Raw genomic sequence first — 25431 nt, 5'->3', positions numbered from 1 at the left:
CCCAGCCCCGGCGTCGCCCGGGATGGCCGCCCCGAGCCAGGGGTCGCGGCCCAGCTAGCGCAGCGCGCCCGACCCTCGCCCGGCCCCGCGCCCCGCCGGCGCCGGTCCCCGAGGACGACGACAGCCGCAGCCTCGCCTCAGCCTTCCCTGCCCGGCCCTGCCGCGCACTCCTCCCCCTGCGCGGGGCTGTGTGTCAGCACTTGGCTGGAGACTTCTTGAACTTGCCGGAGAGTGACTGGGGCTCCCCACGGCGCGCCGGTGTGTTGCCCGGCGGTTCCAGTCTTGCCGCCTCCATCCCGGGCGCCTCTTTGCGCCTTGGCCGGCCGGGTCTACCCCACGACACCCGCCCCCCCGGAGAGCACCGCAGAAGGAGGAGGCGAAGAGAAGCAGCAGAAGCCCGGCCCCTGCTCCAGGTCCCCCGGACAGGGCTTCTTCCATGTGGAGACTCTCTCAATGGACGTGCCCCCGAGTGCTTCTTAGACGGACTGCGGTCTCCTAAAGGTAGAGGACAAGGGCTCGGGCCCGGGGCGGGCGGGTGACACCTTGTGCCCGCCTTGAGGTGCTAGGCATTGCGGAGGACTGGCCTAATACACGAAAACAGACCCTCTCCCTGTGCACGTGTAGCGGGTCCCCAGAGGGGCCGGGCATCCCGAACCCAGGCCCCTCTGCCTTGCCCACCTGGCCTGCGCTCTTCCTCCGGCCCGTCCTCCTCCCCAGTTTTCGGTACATTATTAGGGCTGTTAAGGACTTAATGGCTTTACAGAAGGGGAAAAAAAGGTACAGAAATCCACGCAGAATGTGGCCGGTGGATTTTACCAGTTGCTTGCAGACCAGGACTCCAGGCCTGAGAGACCTCCTTAAGTTACTCCTGAGACCCGGGGTTTGTCTTAAGAACTGGTCCCGTTTAGGAAGGTACTAAAACTTGGGGCCCTCGGTGTGTGTTTACTGACTGTGAGGATGTGTCAGTTTACACGTGCGCTCACAGAAACTATTCGCAAATAATTGCCAGAAGGTTGCGTGCGTTTCTTGACTGCTGGGGGGGGGGGGGTCTGGGGAAGGGGAGGGGTTAACCCTGAGGTTAGGGGCGTGGGCCACGATTTGCAAGTAGCGTCGTTTGTAGTAACCGAGTTTAGGGCTCACCGAATGTACAAGTTAGATGTCTACCAGGAAGTTAAGTTCTGCACGGCGCCGCTAAGGAAGTCACATGCGCATTGATGTCTGTTTATGTCCAAGTGAGCGCTGCACAGTGTAGTTCCATAAGAGATGCGGTGTCAGACCGGCTGGTGGCTTCCTAGCTTCCTGACCCCGGCCTTTCTGGGTGCCAGACGGTCACTGTTTTTACTGGGAGTGAAGACCTAGCCCCAAGTGAGAAGTCCGGCAGACGGAGAACAGGATAAGACACAGAGAATAGGACTCCGCACAGGGACCTGGGGGCCCGTCCGCCTTGCCATGGAGGCTGTAACCCGCGAGCATGACATGCCAGGAGGGCATCCTGGAGAAGGCCGGCGAGCCCTGTGGGAGCCGGGGCCGCGGGGGCGGGCGGAGGACTGGGCGGGGAACGCGGGTGACTCACGTCGGCCCTGTCCGCAGGTCGACCATGGTGGCCGGGACCCGCTGTCTTCTAGTGTTGCTGCTTCCCCAGGTCCTCCTGGGCGGCGCGGCCGGCCTCATTCCGGAGCTGGGCCGCAAGAAGTTCGCCGCGGCGTCCGGCCGCCCCTCGCCCCGGCCTTCGGAAGACGTCCTCAGCGAGTTTGAGTTGAGGCTGCTCAGTATGTTTGGCCTGAAGCACAGACCCAACCCCAGCAAGGACGCCGTGGTGCCCCCCTATATGCTGGACTTGTACCGCCGGCACTCGGGCCAGCCGGGAGCGCCCGCCCCGGACCACCGGCTGGAGAGGGCAGCCAGCCGCGCCAACACCGTGCGCAGCTTCCACCACGAAGGTGAGCGGGCGGCGGGCGGCGGGGCGGGGACGGCGGGCGGAGACTCGGCGGGCAGCCCGGGCCTCCGCTAGCGCAGCGGACGGCCCTCCGGCTTCTGTACCGTCCCCTCTGTGGCCTCCGGCCAGGGATTCCCCGCTGGTGAGTCCGCACCCTTTCCTGGCCGGTAGCCAGAAGACAGACTCCTCCCCCCAAGAACTGGAGGGAAATCGAGGGATGGGGGAGAGGGTAAAAGGCTGGCTAGTCCCTACCCAGCTAAACGTTCGAGAATTCCACAGAAGGCGGAAGATTGGGGTTCCTCAAATCTGTTTGGAAACGCAGATCTGTAACTTGTGTTCACACTGGAGTTTTAGGCTAGACAGAGCCGCGGGCAGAATGTTCCCAGATAGTATTAACTAACCAAAGTCCTGGGCCCCAGAGCATTCAAATTTACTGTTGATTTGGGCCCAGTTTGAGAAAGATTTTGAATCCCTATCTAATCCCCGTGGGAGATCAATTCTACAATCCATCGTATTGTTTCCACAAAGTCCTCCCTTCTTGTGCTTGAATCTTAGTCTCCAAGTGGAGGCAGGGCAAGCCTTCGGATAAACGCTTTCTCCGCCTTTGCGGTTGCCTGCGACCTTCCTATGCAAGGCGATGGGGTTTTCTTCTCTTTTATGAATATGGCTTCCCAACGTAGGATAATTCTGTTTATTTCATTAGAAAGACATTTAGTGGGTTTGAAATGTCGTAGAGGCTTACTGAAGTCTCTTGTACCAAAGTTCTTAGGACAGTTGAAAAAGAAAAGTGCCCAGCTCAGTCCTGTGTGTGTCACTTTAAATGGTCTTTTGGCTTAATGCAGTCTAAATAGACTATCAGTTCCTTCATATTCTGCAAGAATGCAGAGATTGTCTGTCAGTGAGCTGCGATTTATAGAACAGCGGGGAGCTAAGAGGAGAAGTTCCCTTTTTAAATTTTTGCTTTGCCTTGTAAAAATCTATGCTCTGAAATGGTAGCCCAACCCCCTGCCCCTGCAAGGGATGGCTTCAACTTTGAGAAGTCTGGCTGGTGAGAGGAAAATGTGTCACAGGCAGGTCACATAGGGAGAGGTGTGTCCCTCCTGCAGGCAGCACTCTTGATGAGGGCACTCCAAACCCACCTCTTTCAGACTGGTCTCTAAAGTTTTCCTGGGAGCAAAACTCGGTTTTGAAAGACAGTGAGACCTCCTTCTGCTCTTCAGGTGTGTTCACTCTGTCCGCCAGCCCTGAGATGATTCTCCCGCCCAAGCTAACCTCTCCCAGTTGATAGTGATGGGAAGGATGTTTGTAGATGTAAAAAACCAACCAGCATAACTGTTTTCCCTGCTGCCTCTGGAGATGGAGCAGAAAAACTCTTTACTCATTCATTTGTCTTTTCTAGCATGAAAATCATTATTTGTAAAAACCAGGGAAGGTACTTTATCTTTGTTTTAACTAGTCTAAAGGACTCATTTAAGGCAATTAAAACTTAAAGATCCAATTGAGAGATTCATCAATAAAGTCAGCGTATTTTCACTCTTCTCTTGGAAGCTTAAAAACACAGGCAAAGCATTGTCTGTGTGTGACTTTAACCTAATGTGCTTCCATTCATGACACAAACTTATCTTCAAAGGTGATCTTTCAGGTGTAAAGATGTATAGAAGTTGTCGGCTTTCTTATAATAAAGTTGCCCTAACTTTATATCTTGGTGCAATCAGATAGAAGTGATAAGGCTTCTGGCTCAAGTCATAATTGAAATTCATACACATTAAAGACATACTTCTTTAAGAAAAATCTTAAGGACCCTATTAAAGAATTACCTGGTAGGCTTCTTCATAAATGCTAGAAACTGGCTTAATGGTATGTGGAGACAAGATATACCATGGCAGTCTTCCAGCCAGTGGCAGATACTTCCAGACAAAATCTCCTGTTGAACATTAAGTCTGTTCTACCACGGATTTCATCATGGAGAGCACAGGCCTTGCAGAATCTCCTAGCCCCGACTGGCTGCCATTGCAAACAGTTAATTACTTGATTGTGCTGGCACTACAGAGACTTCTGCTTTCGTGGCAGATTGTTATACAGAAGGATCTTTTACTTGTTCTTCTGACTTTGGAGAACGCGATCTTTCTTTTTCTGTATGAAATAAACTACATGGCCCTGTGACTAAAATTTTCAAAGAGGGAGAAATCCTGTTGGCAGGATTTTAACTGCCCAGAAAATACCCGCAGGCTGGGACATCTCAAGGTCCCACTCTGCCTTGTGATGATGAAAGCATGGCCCGAAATTCCAGCGTGGGTTTGGATGCAGACACCCAGGAACGCCCCTAGCTACCTCTAGCTGTTGCAGGGTGCTTGCAAAGACCCTCTGGGGAAAACCGTTGTTCAGTTGGCAGATGTTTCTTGCCACTAATGCTTTCAATGTCTTTTGTTGTCACTGACCCTTTGAATGCCTTTCTGACTCCTCACCAGGCTGCTTTTGTCCTCTCTAGATGTGCCTTGGGGTATCTCACTCTTTAGAGACTCTCTCCTGGACTTTCAGGTCTTCCTAAAGGGGCTGTCTGTGCTCAGGGGAGCAGGGACCAAGGGAAGTCAGTGTCAACCATCAGCCCCTGCTTTCCTCTCCCACCACTCTCTGTTGCTTTAAAAATTAAAAGTTAATTCTTTGTATTTTAACTTTTTTTTCCCCTTTGGTGTGTCATATGATTTGTCCTGTAGAAAATCATGTGAACCCAAAGCCCCTTGCATTTAGTTGCAGGGGTAAGATGCAGCTGCTGATCTGGATTAGCCTCAGGCTTTGTTGTTGTTTTGATGGAGGGATGTTTTCTGTCCAAAAAGTGTTACAAAATCCTCCAAGCTTAATGATAACTTTTGAAATAAAACTTACCCTTCTTTAGGGCAGACAAGTACCCAAGGAGAGCAGGGTCCAAACAAGGTCTGGTATCCCATTTGGCTGTATCCCTTCACTTTTCTCTTTAGCTCTGTCTGCAAGTCCAAAGGGCTCTGGGCAATGTTTTGATCCTCAGGGCAAAACTCACTCTGCAGTTTCCATGTTATCAGGTACTGTTGCTTAGGATTTTATTTCTCTCCTACATTAGCTTGTGCCTGCCAATGGCCAGAACCTGGCCATTCCAGTAGAGCAGTTCTGTTCTGTGACCAAGAGAGGTCCACACAATGGAGAGAGTCACCGTTCCCTCTAATAAACTTGTTGTAAACTTGATAGTTCAAAGCACCAGATTTGTCACAAATAAATAAATAAATAGGCAGATAGATAGATTGATAAACTGATTGATGGATAGATATATAGTACATAAAAAGAAAAAGGAAAGAAAGAAACAAAAAAGCAAGCATTCGGCACAGTAGCTAATATTTGATGGTTACATTTTTATATCATAGTACCCCTTTTTCTAGGGAGTGGCCCCTAGTCAAGCCTTTTGGATTATTTTAAGGTAGAAAAACAGTCAATGTAGTGCAGAACAGTAAGTCTGGACCTTGTTACCGAAAGATAGTGAAATGGCATTGCTGCCCGCTTTCTTGTTTTTTCAGCATTTTTGCAGCCACCATTCTCTCCATTTGGTTGAGAACTGGCAGGCTGATACTCAGGTTGGAGACAGGTCAGGATCCTGAAATCACTTAGCAAGTTCAGCTGATTCAACAAGGGATATTTACAGAGAATTAACAGCTATTCCAGCCTCCAAAAAGTGTACATTACCTACTCTATGTTTTCAGAACCCCAGGCTTGCTGTGATAATTCGTAGAGGTCTTTTCCTATAATTTACATTATTTAAGGGAGATTTTCAATTTCCCACCCTCAAGAAGAGGTTGAAACTTGTCCTTTGAAAGGAGAAAAGGTGCTGTGTGTCCTGACCCTGGGAAGTTGGCCTCCTTTGTTGAGACTTTCTGTAAATTCTTGACTTCTGCGTATTACTTCAATGAACAGTCACAGTAGATATCTTGGTATGAAGGATTGGATCTTACAAGGCTTAGGCTGATGGAAATGCTGCTGAAAGATTGGAGACAGGTCTTTCCCTTGTCATTAGTTCTGGATAGGGCATTGTTCTCCTTTGTGAAGGCAACTTATTCTCTCTTGCAGATACTTCTTACCTCCAGAGTAACAAGCCACAGGAAGGGTTTTTCTTTACTTCCAGTTGGAAGATGGAAATTTCATATGGCCTAATCTTGTCTTTATTTCTTGGACAGATATTTTACTTCAGTGACCTGTCTTCTGTATTTATCTTGGGTATTGCTTATTCACTTTTGTCATGTATGTGTCTGTAATTGTGTGTGCGTGTGGGTGTTTGTGTGTGTGTGTGTACTTAGAGTCTCACTTTTTCCTTTTTGTTTGTGGGGTGGGATTCAGCGATTTTGTTACCATTGTGATTTTTCTGAGAACTGTTGTCGACTGGTGTAGCAGTTTGTGGAAGACTCTGGGTAATTGGCCTTTATACTCTGTCTTTACAAGAAATAATGGGCACCTCATTGTGCCAGCGTTAGGAGATGGTAGTGTGATTTGCTGTGATTGGGGTCACAGGGAATGCTGCTACTATTTTATATTTTCTATTTAAGGGCCTTAGGCAAAAACATTAGGGGACCCCAGAATGGTGACAAAAAGGCTAAATACAGTCCTTCCTTTATACTTTCTAGGAATGTCCCTAGGAGGCTGTCCCATTAGCTGAGAGTGGAGTTCAGAATATAAATGGGTTCCCAAAGGTATCACCAAGAACTTTTTGGCAAATAGGTACAAGAGGACTATGAGTGATGCCCAGCTTGGCCTAGCAGTTTTCATATCCAAGTAAAAGAACTTTAGAAGGTCCCCTGTTTGAGTTCCTGTCTGTCTTAGTGTAGCCTGAATCCTTATTTGTTGGCTAACAAGAATTCCTCTTATCTAAAAGATGTGCTTTACAAATGAGGAATATCCTATTGAACCTTGTCACTGAAGTGTGGTCCATAAACTTACAGTATCTCTTGCCTAAGAGCTTAATGGAAATGCAGGACTGCAGGCCCTTTCCCAGTCCTACTGATGTGTAGGCCGAAGTCTAAAGAACTGTATGAACATAGAGGTCATTTTGAATGAGGATGAGATGGGAAACAAGAGAGCAGGCAGTAGGGAGTGATTTCTCCTGAAATTCTTTATTGTTAATTGCTACAGTGTTCTAGTGCCACACATACCTTTCTAAAGAACTACATCCCTACGAATGCCTTTGTCTCTCAGAGTTCTGAGCAAAATGGTAGGGTGTGCTTTGCAAAATGTCATCATTGATGCTGAGTTTCAGAGTCTTTAATTAAGAGACTGAAATCTGTATATTGAGATTTGTAAATCATCTAAATTGTAGAGTAATGTTTTCAAATGCCGCTTAAAAGATTGACATTAAAGCTCGTTTTCTTAGTTAAGAAATGCAATAATTTCCTCAACTCCTCAGTCATTAGCCTTGAACTAACTATAGTGCTGACTTTTTTCCCATTAAAGTCTGTGAATTCCAAAGAGGTGTTTCACTATTTCCTTTATTATTACAACTACCTAGAAGCTATATTCATATATTGGATTAAAAGCATAGCAATTACAAAGTTAATATGACCATATAGAAAAGGGAAGAGAAACTACATTTTCATTTTAATTTTTTTCTATTGTTAGGCAGTAAACCCAGGGCCCTGGACAAAAGGCAGATACTGTATCTCTAAGGCCTGACATTTTTAATTTCTGGTTGCAAACTTACGCGGTTTAATTCAAACTGTGTATTGACGTTTTTAAGTGCTCATAAGGAATTAAGTTACCATTGGCTCTCTTACCAAATGCTTTCCTTTTCTCTCCACTTTGGTCAAACTAGAAGCCGTAGAAGAACTACCAGAAATGAATGGGAAAACGGCCCGTCGTTTCTTCTTCAATTTAAGTTCTGTCCCCGCCGACGAGTTTCTTACATCTGCAGAACTGCAGATTTTTCGGGAGCAGATGCCGGAAGCTTTGGGAAACAATAGTTTCCAGCACCGAATTAATATTTATGAAATTATAAAGCCTGCAGCAGCCAACTTGAAATATCCCGTGACTAGGCTATTGGACACCAGGTTAGTGAATCAGAACACAAGTCAGTGGGAGAGCTTTGATGTGACCCCGGCTGTGATGCGCTGGACTGCGCAGGGACACGCCAACCATGGCTTTGTGGTGGAAGTGGCTCATTTAGAGGACAAGCCAGGTGTCTCTAAGAGACATGTGAGGATTAGCAGGTCTTTGCACCAAGGTGAACACAGCTGGTCACAGATAAGACCATTGCTAGTGACTTTTGGCCACGATGGAAAAGGACATCCACTGCACAAAAGAGAAAAACGCCAAGCCAAACACAAACAGCGGAAACGCCTCAAGTCCAGCTGCAAGAGACACCCCCTGTACGTGGACTTCAGTGACGTGGGGTGGAATGACTGGATCGTGGCCCCGCCAGGCTACCACGCCTTCTACTGCCACGGGGAGTGTCCTTTTCCCTTGGCCGATCACCTGAACTCCACTAACCATGCTATCGTACAGACGCTGGTGAACTCTGTGAACTCCAAAATCCCGAAGGCTTGCTGTGTTCCCACCGAACTCAGCGCAATCTCCATGTTGTACCTGGATGAGAATGAAAAGGTTGTGCTAAAAAACTATCAGGACATGGTTGTGGAGGGCTGTGGGTGTCGTTAGCACAGCAAAAATAAATAAATAAATATATATATATTTTAGAGAAAGAAAATCCCCTCCTCCCCTCCTCCCCCACCAAAAAACAGCTGACACTTTAATATTTCCCAATGAAGACTTTATTTATGGAATGGAATGGAAAAAAACACAGCTATTTTGAAAATATATTTATATCTATGAAAAGAAGTTGGGAAAGCAAATATTTTAATCAGAGAATTATTCCTTAAAGATTTAAAATGTATTTAGTTGTACATTTTATATGGGTTCAACTCCAGCACATGAAGTATAATGGTCAGAGTTATTTTGTATTTATTTACTATTATAACCACTTTTTAGGAAAAGAATAGTTAATTTGTATTTATATGTAATCAAAAGAAATATCGGGTTTGTATATAATTTTCCAAAAAAATTGTAGTTGTTTTTCAGTGTGTGTATTTAAGATGCAGAGTCTACATGGAAGGTCACTGGGCAAAGTGCTTGCACATTTGCTTCTTGTTTTTTGCAGCACTACTGTTAAAGTTCACAAGTTCAAGTCCAAAAAAAAAAAATGGATAATCCACTCTGCTGACTTTCAAGATTATTATATTATTCAATTCTCAGGAATGCTGCAGAGTGGTTGTCCAATCCATGAGAACTTTCATTCTTATTAGAGGGAATATTTGGATAAGAACCAGACATTGCTGATCTGATAGAAAAGCTCTCGCTGCCCTCCTTGCAGAAAGAATAAAGCAGGACCAGTGGAAATAGTTAGGAAAACTGTGACCATGTTGGGACATGATAATAGCGCCTTGTTCTTTCTTAAACGCATGATCCCTTCCAGGGGGCTGATCTGGCCAAAGTACTAAATAAAGTCTGATATTTCTTCTTTATTAACATTGTGGTCAGATATATGTACAACTGATTATCTTGTGGCCTTCAGAAGGAAGTGGAAATTGATTTGTATTTTGCGTTTACCCCATCTGCAAGCTCTTTATTCTCCAAAGTACCCAATTTTCTACAGGTGCCCAACACTCAGCAACACTGAACACATCATGTTTTCTGCCCACACCCCGTTCTCTGTTCTCTGACCTATCAGCTTGCTTTTCTTTCCTGAAGATATGTGATTGAACATATTTCTCCGAGTGTTAAACCTGTTTCAGATAATAAATATCAAAATCCTGGCATGTCATCCTATGAAATCCAACTGGAGAGCGCAGATGGCGCGTGTGTTAAGTGTTCCCAATGTCGTCCTGGGTTTGCATTTTCATTCCTGAGGTGAATGATTTCAAGGTTGGGGGACATGACTTAAATGGTTGGAGAAGTCCAAGCAAACCCAGTTAGCACCAAAGGACTTATCAGTGAGTTAATAGTTTTCATAGGAGCAGGAAAAAAATGTGAGGGAAAGCAGGTGCCTAAAACAAAGCAAAGTTTGGAGAAACCAACGTGAAGAGATGTAATCCCATGCAACAGGCCACAGTGCCAAAACCTGGAGTGTCTGTGATCAGCTTCTGCAGCACATCTGCCAGCTGGCCAGCTGCCCAAACAGAGTGAGGTCAAATGGGGTTCTGGAGAGTGAACCTCAGCAGAGGCAGAGCTCGGGCTGGAAGAGAAGCTTAGGCAGGGCTTCGTGGCTACGTTTGCAGAGTGGGGAGTCACAGTGCTAGTTACTTGAGAATGTGTGTCCCCTGTAGTTCTCCATCATCAGCGAAGCCTAGTTCTCACCTCCGTTCCCAACCTGTGCTGGAAAGCAGTGTGCTTCCAGTGGGGCAGGCTGTTACTACTAACTTCTTCCAGGTACCGCCATAGGATGGCCCTGAGCACACTTAACCTTTGGAAGCTTTGAAGTTCTCAAGATCTTGTTTTAAATGAGTGCTGTGATAATCTTTCAAAGCATCCTTTTTTATCCATTTTGCTGTGGCTTTTGTCCACGTAGAAACCATCAGAACCAGATATGGATAGCCATGTCCTCCTTGTCCTTCTGTCATTCTTTACTATCTCTTGCCATGGGTACTGGTAACACACTACAGTCTTAACACCGTAAAAAAGAATGAACCACGTTTTCCATCTCCAAATTCTCCTGATGGGAGTGGGAGTAGTCAGCAGGGATCCCATCTTGTAGCAGGTCCGTCCTGGGCACTTTCTTTTCCATTGTTTCTGATTTTCTTGGCTAAATTTACTTGTCGAACAGCAGGTCCTATGTGATATTTGTGTATATACATATATGTGTGTATAATGCATCTAGTGTGTATATGTTCTAATTTATGCCTATATGTGAAGATTATATATGTTATATGCATAAATGGTAGTGGCACTTTCAATTTCTATTTAGGTTCAGAGGTTTTGCAATAAATGGAGCTATGCCATTCTTACACAACCTGAGTGGTTCAGGTTTTCCTTTTTTGTTTGTTTTGTTTTTTGTTTTGTTTTGTTTTTTTGGATGGAGAAACTCATTTATACACTTAAAAATGCATCAGATCACTTAGTGAATTTCTGTTCAGTTGGCTAGCTGTTAAAATACCAACTCATAGGGTGCCAATATGCCATGCCTCTCCCCCTTCTTTTGATTGAGAGACCAAAGGAACAAAGCTTTGCAGGAGAATGGTTATCATAAAGAAGAATCGGGGAGTATGGATTGTGTAGCCTGGCAACCGGAGGAAGCTGGGGCATCCGGCACTATTGCTTTTCCGTTTTCTGTCTTGCAGAGGGAGGGACAGGTGGAAATTAGGGGGAGGCGCACACACCTACTCAGGTACAATGCTTTTCCTCTTTCCTTCACCCTGCTGATGTAAATTAGAGCTTTATGATGTTCTCTAGGGCAGAATTTTCTGACTAGCTCCCTGCCCTACAAACTTCAAAATGAACCTCTACCTAACTTGAGGGGTTAGATTTCTAAATAAAACTTCTTAGACTTCAGCATGCACCTCAGTCATCAGTAGTGCCTCAAGGAAAGTAAAAACGTTGATGTGTATACAGCCCTCATGGTAGAGTCAGGCTAACCCAGCAGTCTGGGTGGGCCCAGAGGTCCTGAATTTCTAATGAGTGCCCAGGTGAACCCCTGACTCCACGGGCCAAAGGACTACAGTTTGAGTAGCAAGATTCTGTTGAGTGTTCTTTCAGTCACAGCTGCAGAAGCTGGCTGAAGCGCGCCGCTTCGATAAAAAGCCGTGTGTACGTGAAAAGAAACAGAACACCAGGCTACAGGGCTTGGCCTCTCTCTGAAACAGTGCCCTGCAGATTTTTTTTTTTTTTTCAAAGACATTCTTTCCCCCTACAAGATGACTGGCAATCTTGTGTTCTAGCCACTCTTAGACATGAAAACACTTGGTTGCTTATCTTGTAAAATCTGCTCTGCTTGCTTGCTTGGGCATGCAGGAGTCAGTTTAGTCAACTACATGTCAGTGCATCTATGTGTACGGGGGAGCAGGTGCAAGCCCTTAAAAATGTACTTTAAAAAACTTGAGCACTTCAGTCAGTGCACTGAGGGGAGCCTGTGTGATGTTAGTGCCAAGCAGCTGAGGTAAAGGTTTCTCTTTGAAGGCAGCGGGTAGATGTCATATGATTGAAGCATTTGTTTATACTAAAATGATGCTTGAAAAAAAATTTTTTTTGTAAGTTATAAGACAGTACTGTATAACTTCCCTGCGCCTGGAGGGTGGCATAAGACTCCAAAGCAGGTATCTGAGGTTTGATCTAATGGAAGTTGGAATTTTCTAGGCTGCAGTTGGCTTGGAATAAAGGGTTGACGTGAATGGGCTTAAGCTAGGAAAAAAAAAAAGACTGGGTTTCCCTCGGTAAAGAGGGTCAGCCCAGAAACAGCTTCCCGCCCTTGCTTGGCACCACACCCCTGGCTGGCAGAATGCCCTTTGGTGATGGAGGGGGGTTGTCAAGCACCTTACTCAGCTCTCAGAAGACTTTTACCAGCCACTCAGATGTGAGTATTTGTTGAAGAAATGTTGGGATGAATACTTAATCCCAGCCAGTCTTTTGTTGTGTAAGTCACAAACACACGTATGAGCACACGCATATGTGCACATGTATAAGCACACACATGTGCCCACGCACACCACACGCATGCGCATCTCTGAGGGAATTTTAATTTGCTCCTGTCTGGAGTCTGAACGCTGGGAGCAGAGCAGCTATTTTTGCCATCATGGGTTTATCATTTTGTTTAGGTCTTTAGACTTTGAATCGAGTCCCTCGGAGGTGCCAGCCCAGACGCTGACTCTAACAGCCCTGAAGAGCCGGTGTGTGCCCGCGTGCTGGGCCCCACGCCAGGGTGGTGCTGGGAGTCCATTACCGCTGCAGTCCATTCTGACGAGGAGGTCTCCCAGCAAAGCCCGATCTGCTCACAGCAACCCTCATAAGGAGCAGGAACTCATCTGGACCGAATTTACCCTGGAACCGCTTGGCCACAACACTATGAGAGAATAATTATTGAACTATTTTACTGTACAACTATTTCCAAATTGTTGATTTTTTATTGATTTCAGGAGGCAAGCTAATTGCCCCATGGCAACTTGATGTTAACATTTAATGAAGATCAGGAAACAGAGTTTATGAAAAGCGTTTGTATAGTGACTGCAAAGCTTCAAGAACTGTTTTACACTTCCTGACGGTGCCGGGCCTCGCTTAATGGTTTGTTTTTATTGCTTAAGAGTGTAAACCGTGCTTTAGCCCAGTGTGTGGAAACTATACCCTCATCCCGCACTGCACATTTTCTTGTTGCTTTTTCCTTGCTCGCCACCTCCTTTCCTGCCATCTACAATCAAGACTTTCTCTGCTTTGCATGTAAGCACATTTCTGTCTTACACATTGGTGATATTACACACGCACACGCGTGCACACAGCCTCACGGACTGAACGTGTTGCGCCACTTGTGTTTGGGTGGAGTTTCTCTTCAGCCCTCGGTTGCTAGACAACAGTGCAGACAAAATTTAGCCATTCAAAAGGCATTTTTAAAGATGCCAAATTTGGGAGACTGAACTCGTTTATCTTTATGTGGAAGGTACGGGTTTCTCAAGAAGATCCCCTTGTCTTTTGCTGAGTAGTCGGCTGTCTGGTTAGAAGAGTAGTGTGTGTGTGTGTGTGTGTGTGTGTGTGTGTGTGTGTGTGTGTGTGTCTGTACAATGTTCACGTGTTTGCACGGGTGTATACAAATGGCACATGTGTGCATCAGTGCTCTCCTCTCAAGCTCTAGGCCTTGGTTTTTGAGAAAAGACCTCTCACTGAACCTGGTTCTCATCAGTTCAGCTACGCTGTCCGCCAGCGAGTCCCAGTGATCCTCCTGCCTCCATTTCTACGCACCGACAGCCCTGGGGTTACAGACACAAGGCCCAGCATAACCCGCTTTTTTTTTTTTAATGTGGGTGCTGAAGGTCTGTATCCAGCTTCATTCCTGTGCAGAGAACAATTTACTGACTGAGCCATGTCCTTAGCCAGGAAGGGCTTTGAAGCCTGGCTCTTCCAGGACTGTCCGTCTGAGGGCTTTCCTAACTGTTCTTCCCATTTGCTGGAACTTGCTTCCCACCTGGAATCTAACTTGCTTTCAAAGGGTGTGTTTTATGTCACTGGTAAAGCCGAGCTATAGCTCCAAGCTCCTCCGATTGTTTCAAAGACAGGGAAAGATTCCTTTTGAGGCAGTGCAAAGCCGGGCTGTGGAGCCACTCTCTCCGGGAAGCTACTCCGGGTTTTCTCCTGGTAGATACTATTGAAAATGTTGTCTAAAACCTTCATGAAAGCCTAATTTTAAATCAAAGCCATTTTCTGATTTCTGTAACGTGCTCCAGGAGCATGTTGTAAGGTCGGGATCTTTATAGATCAGCCAAGTTGGGCTTGTGTTCACAAGTTCACTCGCATGTGCGCAGTTAGCAGCCGAGGGCTCCGCACGGGACGGCTCTCCCTCCTCTACCCTCTGACATGCCGCTGCTGCTGTCTTTGTGGGGTTCCCTGGGCTGGAATGCAGTCAAATCCATGGAAAACTTTAACCACTCTCCTGATTCGTTTACAGGCAGGATTTCCTGGCACAGGGATCAAGGAGGAAGGACTGAGGTTGGTTCATCACAAACTGGCTTGGAAATTAGAATCCTTTGAAACCCATCTGGCCTGTTCAGAGAATTTGACAAACTGGTCTCTGATAGAGAGACCTCCCCATCTGACTTTCTCCAATAAGCCTGCAGTTCTCAAGGCCTATCAGTATGAAAAGTAATCATGTCTAAGCACCGAGGCCCTAGGATACAAACTGGGAAACTGACAGCAACAGTCCATAGGGGAACAATGAATGAAAATAGAAATAACAGTCTGAGGTGAAAACTCCCAGCATCCAACATTCCCTGACCTCATCAGGTCCAGTCAGGCCAAGTGGTAGGAAATAGGAAGGACTGTATAAATTAAGCAGCTTTGGCGGTTTAAATATAAGTATATATGCATATATACTTCAAATATGTTACACGTGTATTTACATATTCATGACTTCATGCAAATTTCCAGAGTGGAACCATTCTAAATGACACTGCAGTGTAGAACCGCCTTGGTGACGCTGTTGGTATCCTGTTTTCCTATAAGAGAAAGTCTCAGAAGTTACTTTTAAGAGTTTTCTCTTTGTTAAACTTCAGATAAAGAGCAGCTCTCAATCAAAGGAGAACTGTGATGAAACACAGTAAAACTTAACAAAAACATGTCTGACATGACCGAATTATAGCAATATAAAGTTGTCATGAACTTAGCGTGAAGTTTTAGACTTCTGGTCAACACTATGAAAACACAGATACAGGTTAATAATTATGATTTTCCCCATTTACTCTAATGATGGTGTTGATGCCCCCTCATTTGCATTACATTGGAATGAAGAGTCTTAGAAGAATATATATATGTAAGAAAACCCATGCACCAAATTTTGCTGTGTTTATCATAAACTAGGTCACAGACACAGAGTATCTCAACTTACTGTTTGTTTGTTTGTTTGTTTGTCCAGCCTTGTTTGTCTCATGCATGCATCCACTGATTTGACTCCGTGTCTTGGTGTTACTTCCTCTAGCTTATCTTTTCCTTTACAAATGCTTTAGGCCCAGTCCCACCTGCTTTTACCTTTGATATTTCTTTAGTCTTAATTAGTCTTAATTACAATCTTCACGATGAAAGGGAAAAAAAGAAAAAAAACAAAACTAAAGGTTAAGCTGTCTAGATCACTCTTGCCAGAAACAGCTACTCAAAAGGAAAATATATTCTTGACTGATACATAAGCAGATACATTTTGCAGAAATATGTTGTCAGTTGGCTGTCCTATGAGACTCTCTTTCTCTGTTAGGAGCACCTTTCATGCTTTCTTATACAGTCAGAGTGAAGCCGTGGTAAGGGAAAGGTGCTCTTTGAGCCTTTGTGCGGCCCAGTCTTTGGTACACGTGCAAGTTCGTGAAGGTGTCTTTTGAAGAATGTGGCATAACAGAGGAGCATAGAAGGTATTGCTGGATGAGCTTACAGCACGTGTGGACACTTTCTCACAGCACCGCGTGGTAGAGAGTGTGCAGGGGTCTCCCACATTCAGAGCCATTGAGAATCAGACACTGCAAGTGTTATGCTGTTACTCATCCTGGAAAACGAACGAAGGCACTCTGCCAGGCAGAGGCTGGAGTCCAGTCCTCTTATTATGTGATCTTCCTAGAAAATTCACAAGGTGGTATTTTAATTCCAGTGGTGGCAAAATTATAACCTTCCTCAATGGCATCTATGGGCCAATGCCCTGCTCAGGAGATCTACACAGCAGAGAGGCAAGGCTTCCCATGCAGGGGGATCCTTGTTTAGCTGGCATAGGAATTGTCTGTGGCATCATCGCCCCATCTCTTATCATATCCCTAAGAAAGAGTATGTTGGGAATCTTCCTGTTTGTATTTTCTGTTTTAGCATCTCAGTTCCCCACCTCTCTTTTCTACCTCTTCTCTCCCCCATCCCTCTCTCCCCCTTTCTCTTTTGTTCTCCCCACCCCATGCCACCCCCATCTTCATATATGCCAAGATCATATATGAAGATGAGAACCTAGAGAAGCCAATCTACTGGGATGCAGGTAGAGAGATTTTTCTACAGATTAACAGTGCGTTGAGGAGGATCCCTGAAACTGCTGAAAATCTCTTCTTAAATCCTAGTTTGGACAAAGAACAAGATCAAGACCCTATCACGGTTTTCCTTTTTTTCCATGGTGATGGGAGTGAGTTTGTGGAGGAAAATAATTCCACTGAGTTCCCTCCTGAAAGTGCTCATAGAGAAGGAGAAATGACTTTTCTACCATCTAAGCGACAGGACCTCCACAATGCTGAGAAGCCGAGCTGCTTTTACGGAAGGCCGTGGAAGCCGATTAACTTCTTGGAATAAATGTATGCACAGACCACAGTGAGTTTGTGCACAGCAGTGTAGTCAATCTACACAGACCACAGTGCGTGTGCGTTTGTGTGTGTGTGTGTGTGTGTGTGTGTGTGTGTGTGTGTGTGTAGCAGGTGGAGAATGTGTACAGACCAGAGTGTGTGCACATAGGGACGGATGTGCAAAGAAAAATGAGACGGTACAGAACAAGGGTAAATGTGCTCAACAGTGTGAGTGTGCACAGAGCCGAATAAGAGTACACAGTCAGCGCACAGACCGACCAAGTGTGGACACAGCGGAATCGGTCCCGGGCAGAGTGAGTGTGCACAGAAAATGAGTGTGCGCAGATCAGAGTGTTCACAGAGCAGGATGTACACAGAACAAAGGGCTTCAGCTTCATAGCTAGAGGCAATGATTCACTCACTTCTGATTTTGATGGCAGCATTTTCTTCTGACTCACTGATAATTCAATGTGAAATAAAAAGGCTGAAACTGTTCTTTACTTTTCAGGAACTCACACGCTCACCAGGAAGAAGACATGGTTTCCCTTTGGAAGGGAAGTGGCACTAAAACTTAATTTAATTGCAAAGCATGGAAACATGTCAGTGTTGTCTTCTGTCCGCTCCGGCCTGCACCCCTGTGGCAGCTGACATTCCGCAACCTTCTCTTGGTTAGCTGGCTGGCTTTGTCTTAAAGGTTTCTCTTATCTTGCACGGAGCAGTAAACACTGTCTGGTCTTTGTTGTAACACTGCGAACCCGGTTAATCCTTCTCCTGTTTGTATTAAGTGTCTGATCTTACCTCTGGTTTTACAGAGGGTACTGCAGGAATTTTGAATAATCAGGGAAGAAAGACATGTGTTGTCACAAAGCTAAAAATAGACACTGTTACACACACACACACACACACACACACACATACACACACACACACACACACACATTTTCTCATTACCATGCTAATATGAAGTGAAGTTGCCGTGATCGATTTTCTCTACAGCTCTGAATTGCTGTTATTTTATAATAGCTGATTTGGAGGTAGTGGTTCAAGACAATAGTTTCTCTGTGTAGCCCTGGCTGTCCTGGACTCACTCTGTAGGCCAGGATGACCTCTAACTCACAGTGGTCCACCTGCCTCTGCCTCCCTCAGTGCTGGGACTAACAGCATTTGTCACCATGCCCAGCTGATTCTTACAGGAAAGACTACAATGATTTAATGAGATGCACGATTCATCCAACAGCTCCAATTTCACAGTTTTGATAGCTGCAGAATAAGTGCACCAAACTGATGCTTAGCAGCTTTATTGATAGTCACAGGTTTTTAAAATCAGGTTAGCAAGTGTACTTTTTAAAATCAGTAATTAAGGACTGAAGGAGTTGTCAGAAGCCGTTCTGATATTTTCCCATGAAGATTTTTTTTTAATTTTTTCACAATCTATTCATTACGTATTTCAATTGAAGCCCCCTCCCTCAACCCCTCCCAGTCCCTCCATCCCTCTCCCCCCCAATCCCTTTCTCCTAGTCCACTGAAAGGGGGAGTTCTCTTCCTCTGCCATCTGCCCATAGCTTATCAAGTCTCATCAGGACTGCCTGTATTATCTTCCTCTCTGGCTTGGCAAGGCTGCATGGCCAGGGGCAAGCGATCATAGAGCAGGCAATCGAGTTCATGACAGAGGCAACCCTTGCTCCCTTTACTCAGACTCACATGGGGACTGAGCTGCCTATTGGCTACACCTGAGCAGAGGATCTAGGTCCTCTCCATACATGGTCCTTGGTTGGTGAATCAGTCTCTGCAGGACCATCTGGGCTCAGATTTTTTAGCTTTGTTGGTCTCCTTATGGGGCTCCTGTCCCCTCCATGTCCCTCTATCCCCACAAACCCCTCTTCTTCCATAAGACTCCCTGTGCTCTGCCCAAAGATTGGCTGTGAGTCTCAGCATCTACTTCAATCCCCTGTTGGGTGGATCCTTTCGAGGACTGTCTATAGTAGGCTGCCATCCTGTTTCCTGTCTTCTATCGCTTCTGGTGTCTATTCTGTTTGCCATTCTGAATGAGATTTAAGCATCCTCCCTAGGGTTCCCCTTAGTGTTTAGCTTCTTTAGGTCTGTAGATGGCTGTCCTATATTATATGGCTAATATCCGCTTATAAGTGAGTGTATAGCATGCCTGTCCCCAAAAACAGCATGATCTTTTCTAATTCAATGCATTTGCCTGCAAATTTCATGCTTTCCTTGTTTTTAAAAGGTGAGTAGTATTCCATTGTATAAATGTGCTACAATTTCTGTATCCATTCCTCCACTAAGGGACATCTAGGTTTATTCCTGTTTTTATTACTATGCTGAGGAAAGCACAAATCAACCTAGGTTTCTGCACACAATACCCTCTCACCATCATCTACCCTCCCTCCAGTTTTGTCCTCCAGAAAAATGCATTGTGGAGAAGAAAAGTGCATTAAAGGCAGTTCCTTGGATCCAATATTCATCAATAGTCAGCAGCAAAATATGGCTCTAACCATTTAACACTGAAACAAAGTATATGATTCTGTACAAGCTTCAGTAGAAACACTGTCCAATACAGCCACCACTACCCACTGAGGTAGTGGAAGCCTGGTAGTAAGCCTAACTGAAATGGAAACGCGTTGTAACTTTGAATATGTTCTTGCTTTCATGACTAACTTTCAAAAAAGGAAAAGAAAAGAGAATATCACATAAATAATTGCTATGTTTCTTAGACATTATATATACATGTAAAATTAAGATTGAATAAAGAATATCTCAAAGTTTATTTTATTATTTATTAGTGTTTTAGAAAATGTAAACTGTGTTTGTGTTGCTAGAGTTTACATTTCAATTGGATAATGCTAGTTTAGAACAATACAACATATGTTAGAATGGATTCGCATTGTTCACTTCCAGGTTGATAGAACTTCTCAGGCTATAGGGAGAAGGTGAGTGGAGAGTACACCTTTGTGTAGAGTTATGAACAGCCACAGTGAGGGAGTTGTCAACAGGGTGTGCATCAATTTTTGGAGTCAGGTTGTTCTCTGTGGCTCTGCAGATAGCTAAATGTGTGACTCCAGTTTTAAAAAGATATTATCCCAGTCCTTCCTATTCCATAGGATTTTTATAATGACTGAGAACCCAAGATAGCTGTATTAATGCCCCACTATACAACACAAATGTAGGTTATTTATAAATGTGAAGGTTGTATTGGTTAAGTTTTTATTGCAGTGTAAGAGATGATCACCAAAAGCCACTTGAGGAGGAAAAAGTTTGTTTCAGCTTTAGTCCAGAGTCCATGTGGAAGCAGGAAGGCAGGGCAGGGACTCGAGGCAGGAACCTGGAGGCAGGAACTGAAGCAGAGACCAAGGAGGGATGGTGCTACTGGCTTGCTCGTCATGGCTTGATTAGCCTGTTTTCTTAGATAATCCAGGACCACCAGTCCAGAGGTGGAAACACCCACAGTGGGCTGCTCCCTCCCTCATCAATCATTAGTCAAGAAAATGCTCTACAGACTTGCCTTTGGGCGCCTCTGCTGGAGGCAATTCCTCAGAGAGATCCCCTCCTCCCTGCTATGTCTAGGTTTGTGTCAAGTCAACAAAAACCAACCAACACAAAGGTGAACACTGAATGGAAATTGGGCTTTATATCAGGCAGCTACTACTGTGAAATAAATTACCACAAATAGTGGTTTGAAATAGAAAGTGCTTATCATTTTGCATAGTGTCTGTGGATGACTTAGTCAGCCACTAGGGTCACTTAAGGGTTGTCTGCAGTGAAAGTGCCCTCTTCTCCGGTGGCTCACTTTCTTCTGCTCTGTCCTCCTCAAATCTACACATATGGCCACTTGATTGTCTTCACAGCATGACAAAACAGGAGGAAGCCAAACTGAGTGAATGGTCTATGTCATCTATGTCTTTGTTTCTACTTTGTTTCATTCATTGGGAGCAAGTCACAAAATCCTGCCCCGACGACAGGGAAGAAGAGGTAAGAAGCTCCATTCAGAAAGCAAACCACCCAGGCATACATAGACATTTTACAAAACCGTACCCATATACTATCTTAAAGACAAAAACAAAACAAAACAAACAAACAAAAAACCAAAAATTTAAAAAAAAAATCAAAAACAAAACACCAGGCTCATTCTGTAAGAGACTGAGCTCAAAGCTTTGGTGCTTTCCCTACACAGAATCTTTTGATCTACTTGAGTTTGAAAAATAAAATTTTTACTTAGACTGCTTGATTGTTAGAACTAACAGTTATGATCCCTTTTTCCCATCCTTAACCATAATTCTTTGTGAGGTATAGCACAGATCATCTTTTCCCCACAAGTACAGGGACTAGCAAAAGCCAAGGAAACAGGAACAGAAAAGAGAAAAAAGCAATCTGAACAAGTCCTGAATGAATGTCGTCTGAAAGTTTCTCTCTATCACAACCAATCATCTTCACCCTCTACTCTGTTCTTTGTTGTTGTTGCTGAGGTTTTTAAAGAAGGGGAGGTTCCTTTAGACTTGGATACACGCTGCTATTTCCCTGCTCTGCTATCCTGGGATAGCAGGTAGGGAATTTTGTAGCTGTTTTAGGTCTCTGGCCTTTCTTAACCATAGCCCTTGGGTCTCAAGGAAACCTTTCTGGTTAGAGATCACTGACTCAGGGAGTCTTTATGTCATTCAAAGCTATCCTGTAGGTTCTGTTTTTTCTCGCAGGTAGATGAAGCCCTCATAAAGCCATTTGTAGACAGCTGGCTACTTGAATGTCTATTTCTCCCCCAGGGGCCTTTTGTCAAGTTTGGCATCTCCCAGACAGAACAGCATGTAGTTTAATGACTACCACTCAGCACCCTCTATTGCAGATGACAGGAAGTGAGTGTAGGTATTTATTTCTCTGTCTATCTCAGGGACACATAAATGAAAGAACACCAACAACTTGAAGGAAACTGGTTTTATATCTTTTTTAAATGAAAGGAAAGATAAGAGAAATAGAAATCAACAGACTATTAATATCTGTGTTAAAATTGTGAAGCTCAAACAAAACTAATAGAATGCCTTCATATATCTGAAGACATATTCAGGCTTAAATACTATGTTAGGAATTAGGTAGCAATTTATCTTTTGATATAAGATTATTCATATATTAATTCACTATAAATATTCATTTATTAAACTACTTCTTTGTGGTTTTTTTTTTTTCTAAACTTTGGGTAAAGTACAGGGAATCTTATGAAAGAAGGGGGAGATGAAAGACGTAGATGGTACAGGAGTCCCACAAGGAGACCAACAGAACCAAAAAATCTGAGCACCGGCATCTTTTCTGAGACTGATACGCTAACCAAGGACCATGCATGGAGATGACCTAGAACTCCTGCACAGATGTAGCCCATGGCAGCTCAATGTCCAAGTGGGTTCCCTATTAAGGGGAACAGGGACTGTCTGTAATATGAACTCCCTGGCTGACTCTTTGATCACCTTCCCCTGAGGGGGGAGGAGCATTACCAGGCCACAGAGGACAATGCAGACAGCCCTGATGAGACCTGATAGGCTAGGGTCAGAAGGAGGGGGAGGAGGACCTCCCCTATCAGTGGACTTGGGGAGGGGCATAGGAGGAGGTGAGGAAGGGAAGGAGGGATTTGGAAGAGGTGAGGGAAGGGGCTACAGCTGGGATACAAAGTGAATAAATTGTAAATAAATAAATAAATGAAATAAGCTACTTTCTTAAAACTTACTTATAAACAGGCCCAGTGGTTTGCCCCGAGTGCTGTAGCTTCGTTTCTGTAGTGAAGATGGGAATTATAAGAGAAACATCTTAGTGAAGAAGAAGGTACAGGTTAGGTTGGCAGGTAGAGCCACGTGGTACCCCCTGCCTGAATGTAAAGTGGCGGAAAATCATTTCAGCCTCTAACAGAAGGGGAAGATGAGACTAAACACATTTGAATTGGTTAGTGTTTTTAAGCTGCCAAAGGGCAACATGAAGAATGCCCTGGAGAAGAAAAGGGATGATGAAGACTAAGCGAGTCTGTGTCAGGAATGATTCTAAATTTTTATTAACTTGTGTCATGGAGTTGTCATTGTACAATGAAGGTGTAACCCATTCATGGTATTTGGAGTCGGGAAGATGGAGAGCAATAAATACAGTCAAGATCTGCTTTATAGTTGTATTTGTCATGGGTCGATGGATTAAATGTTATTGGAGGAGAAGAAAGAAGTAAAATTGGTTGCTTAAGAATGCTTTAATTCAAGCAAGTTAGTGTTAAGTGTTGCACTTTGTTTACGATGGGAAGGATGGAAGAAGAACAGATTGCTAAGGTCAGTCTTAAATTAACCGCACCTCTGTTGCTGTGGCAAACCACCATGAACAACGCTGATTTACTGGAAGAAGAATCTACTTAGGCTTATGTTTCCAAAGGTTACGAGTCCTTCTTGGCAGGGAGGAGCAGCAGCAAGCAAGCAGCAAGCAAGAGCAAGCAGCAGGCAAGCAGCAAGCAAACAGCAAGCAGCAAGCTGGCTTGGCAGCAGGAGGGAGACACTGAGGGCTCACAACTTGAACCCCAAACAAGAAGCTGGAAAAGCTAACTGGAATTAGGCAAGACCTTCCTCCAATTATATACTTCCTACAGCAAGGCCACCTCCAAAAACAGTTCAACAGACTGGGAACCTAGTGTTTAAATAGCAGAGCCTCGGATGTAGCCCGTGGTAGCTCAGTAACCAATCAGTTTCCCATAGTAAGGGGAACAAGGACTATTTCTAACAGGAACTCAATGGCAGGCTCTTTGACCTCCCCATCCCCCAAGGGAGGAGCAGTCCTGTTAAGCCACAGAGGAGGGCTTTGCAGCCAGTCCTGAAAATACCTGATAAAACAGGATCAGATGAATGGGGAGGAGGTCCCCCCCCATCAGTGGACTTGGAAAGGGGCAGGGTGGAGAGGAGGGAGGGAGAGTGGGGTTGGGAGGGAATGAGGGAGCGGGATACAGCTGGGATACAGAGTTAATAAAATGTAACTGATAAGAAAAAATAAAAATTAAAAAAAAAAAAAAAAACACCACAAAGAGGGGCATCTTCAACTCCTGGCAATCTGTGAGGCCCAGAAGAATGAACTCTGTCACCTGGGTGCAGTTTACCTGAGCCATCAGTCTTCAGGACATCTGTAAGAGGAGTAAAGAAAAAAAAAAAAACAAAAAACAAAAAACAAATGAAACCTTTATTTTTAATATAATACAAGTGGTATGCCACTATTTCTTAAAAAGATTTTGTTCTTATTTTTCCACTAATATATGAAATGTTGTGGGACTGGAATTCTGAATGTGGGGCAGATAACAGGAAGAGTTAAGAGCAACTGATTCATGCTGTGAGAGAAACTTCACTTCAGTTGTGTTGCCACAGGTAAATTTCCCTTCCTTCGCTGAATCATTTCCCACCCAATCTCGAACAAGTAACTTTATCTCAACTGTCCACACACACAAAAATGAGACCTGTTGAAACAAAAAGGGTTCCAGTGCGGGAGGTGATGGAAGATAGGAGAATGGGGGTTGGGAGAAAATGAGCACAACTCATTCTATATGGTGGTGCACGCCTGCAATCCAAGCGCTTGAGAGGCAGCTGGATCTGAGTTGGAGGCCAGCCTGCTTAAAAGAGTGAGTTCCAGGCCATCCAGGCCTACAGAGAGAAACCATGTCTCAAAAAAACAAAAAAGAAAAAAATAAAAGTGTGAAGCCCTTAGGCAATAAAAATGGAAAAACAAAACAGAAGAGATCATTATATAAAAGGGATATTTTAACTTTTTTTTAAATTCAATCATTTATATGAAGACTGAGCAGTAAAATTATCTACAATAGGCCATTTTTGGTTCAAAGATTTTCTTCACAAAATCTTATACATACTCTCTGATTTGTTAAAATGTCTAAGCCATGATTTATAAAATTTATTTACAAAGTATACTACATCTTTTGCAGCTGCAACACTGTTACGGTTTTATCTTGTCTCTGTAGTTAGGCATATAAAAAGTTTAAACACACATGCAAAAGTACAAAGAACTATCTGTGAAGAGAAAGAGGAAAAGAGAAAAAAGTAAGGAGTGTGGATGGATCCGGTCAGAGAGTATCCTACATTGGAATAGAATCACCATTAGGAACTACATGACTTGCGTGATGAACATGCTTTAATACATCATTTTAAACTACTTATTGTTACAATTTTGGCATAAGTACAGTTTTGTACTTTCCCTTATTTATACTCGCAATTTATTTTACATAAGTAGTCTAGCTTATAAGATTATCTTGAAGACATGTTTATAATGCAAGATCTGAAAATAGCTAAGATCATGGAAGGTACACCAAATGTGTTCTTTTGTCTCATTTTATTTCACTAAGCCTTAATGTAAATATCCTATTTTATGGGTATTTTAAAACTGAAAACTCTAAGATAAAATATATTCAAGTAAAATTAAAACAAAACAAACAAAAAAAAAAAAAGCAGAGCCTAAGGGAGACATTCAAACCACTACAAGTCTGGATGTGCCAAG

The 25431-nt window shown here is 44.2% G+C and overlaps 1 protein-coding gene across 3 annotated transcripts; it reads left to right on the top strand.

Annotated features, from left to right (window-relative positions):
• Positions 1-215: 215 nt before the first annotated feature.
• On the top strand, positions 216-10946 carry Bmp2 (bone morphogenetic protein 2). Of its 3 annotated transcripts, none has more exons than XM_021652667.2 (3): positions 216-501; positions 1643-1940; positions 7758-10946. In XM_021652667.2, the coding sequence occupies exons 2-3, from the start codon at positions 1772-1774 to the stop codon at positions 8597-8599; spliced, it is 1011 nt and encodes a 336-aa protein (XP_021508342.1). In that variant the 5' UTR covers positions 216-501; positions 1643-1771; the 3' UTR covers positions 8600-10946. The 3 variants fall into 3 exon arrangements, with proteins under 3 accessions (XP_021508342.1, XP_021508341.1, XP_060227372.1); XM_021652666.2 differs by having other exon boundaries at positions 1591-1940; XM_060371389.1 differs by lacking the exon at positions 216-501 and having other exon boundaries at positions 1134-1940.
• Positions 10947-25431: the final 14485 nt, after the last annotated feature.

Source organism: Meriones unguiculatus, chromosome 18, assembly GCF_030254825.1.
Source record: "Meriones unguiculatus strain TT.TT164.6M chromosome 18, Bangor_MerUng_6.1, whole genome shotgun sequence".
In the NCBI taxonomy this organism is placed as follows: domain Eukaryota; kingdom Metazoa; phylum Chordata; class Mammalia; order Rodentia; family Muridae; genus Meriones; species Meriones unguiculatus.
The sequence above is the reverse complement of the archived record's forward strand: the minus strand, read 5'-3'. Positions and strand labels throughout refer to the sequence as shown.

Excerpts from the sequence above, each read along its gene's own strand:
- Bmp2 (XM_060371389.1), top strand. The coding sequence starts at position 1,472 with ATGACATGCCAGGAGGGCATCCTGGAGAAGGCCGGCGAGCCCTGTGGG. Across the intron at positions 1,941-7,757 it reads GCGCAGCTTCCACCACGAAG|AAGCCGTAGAAGAACTACCA; the intron begins GTGAGCGGGCGG and ends TGGTCAAACTAG.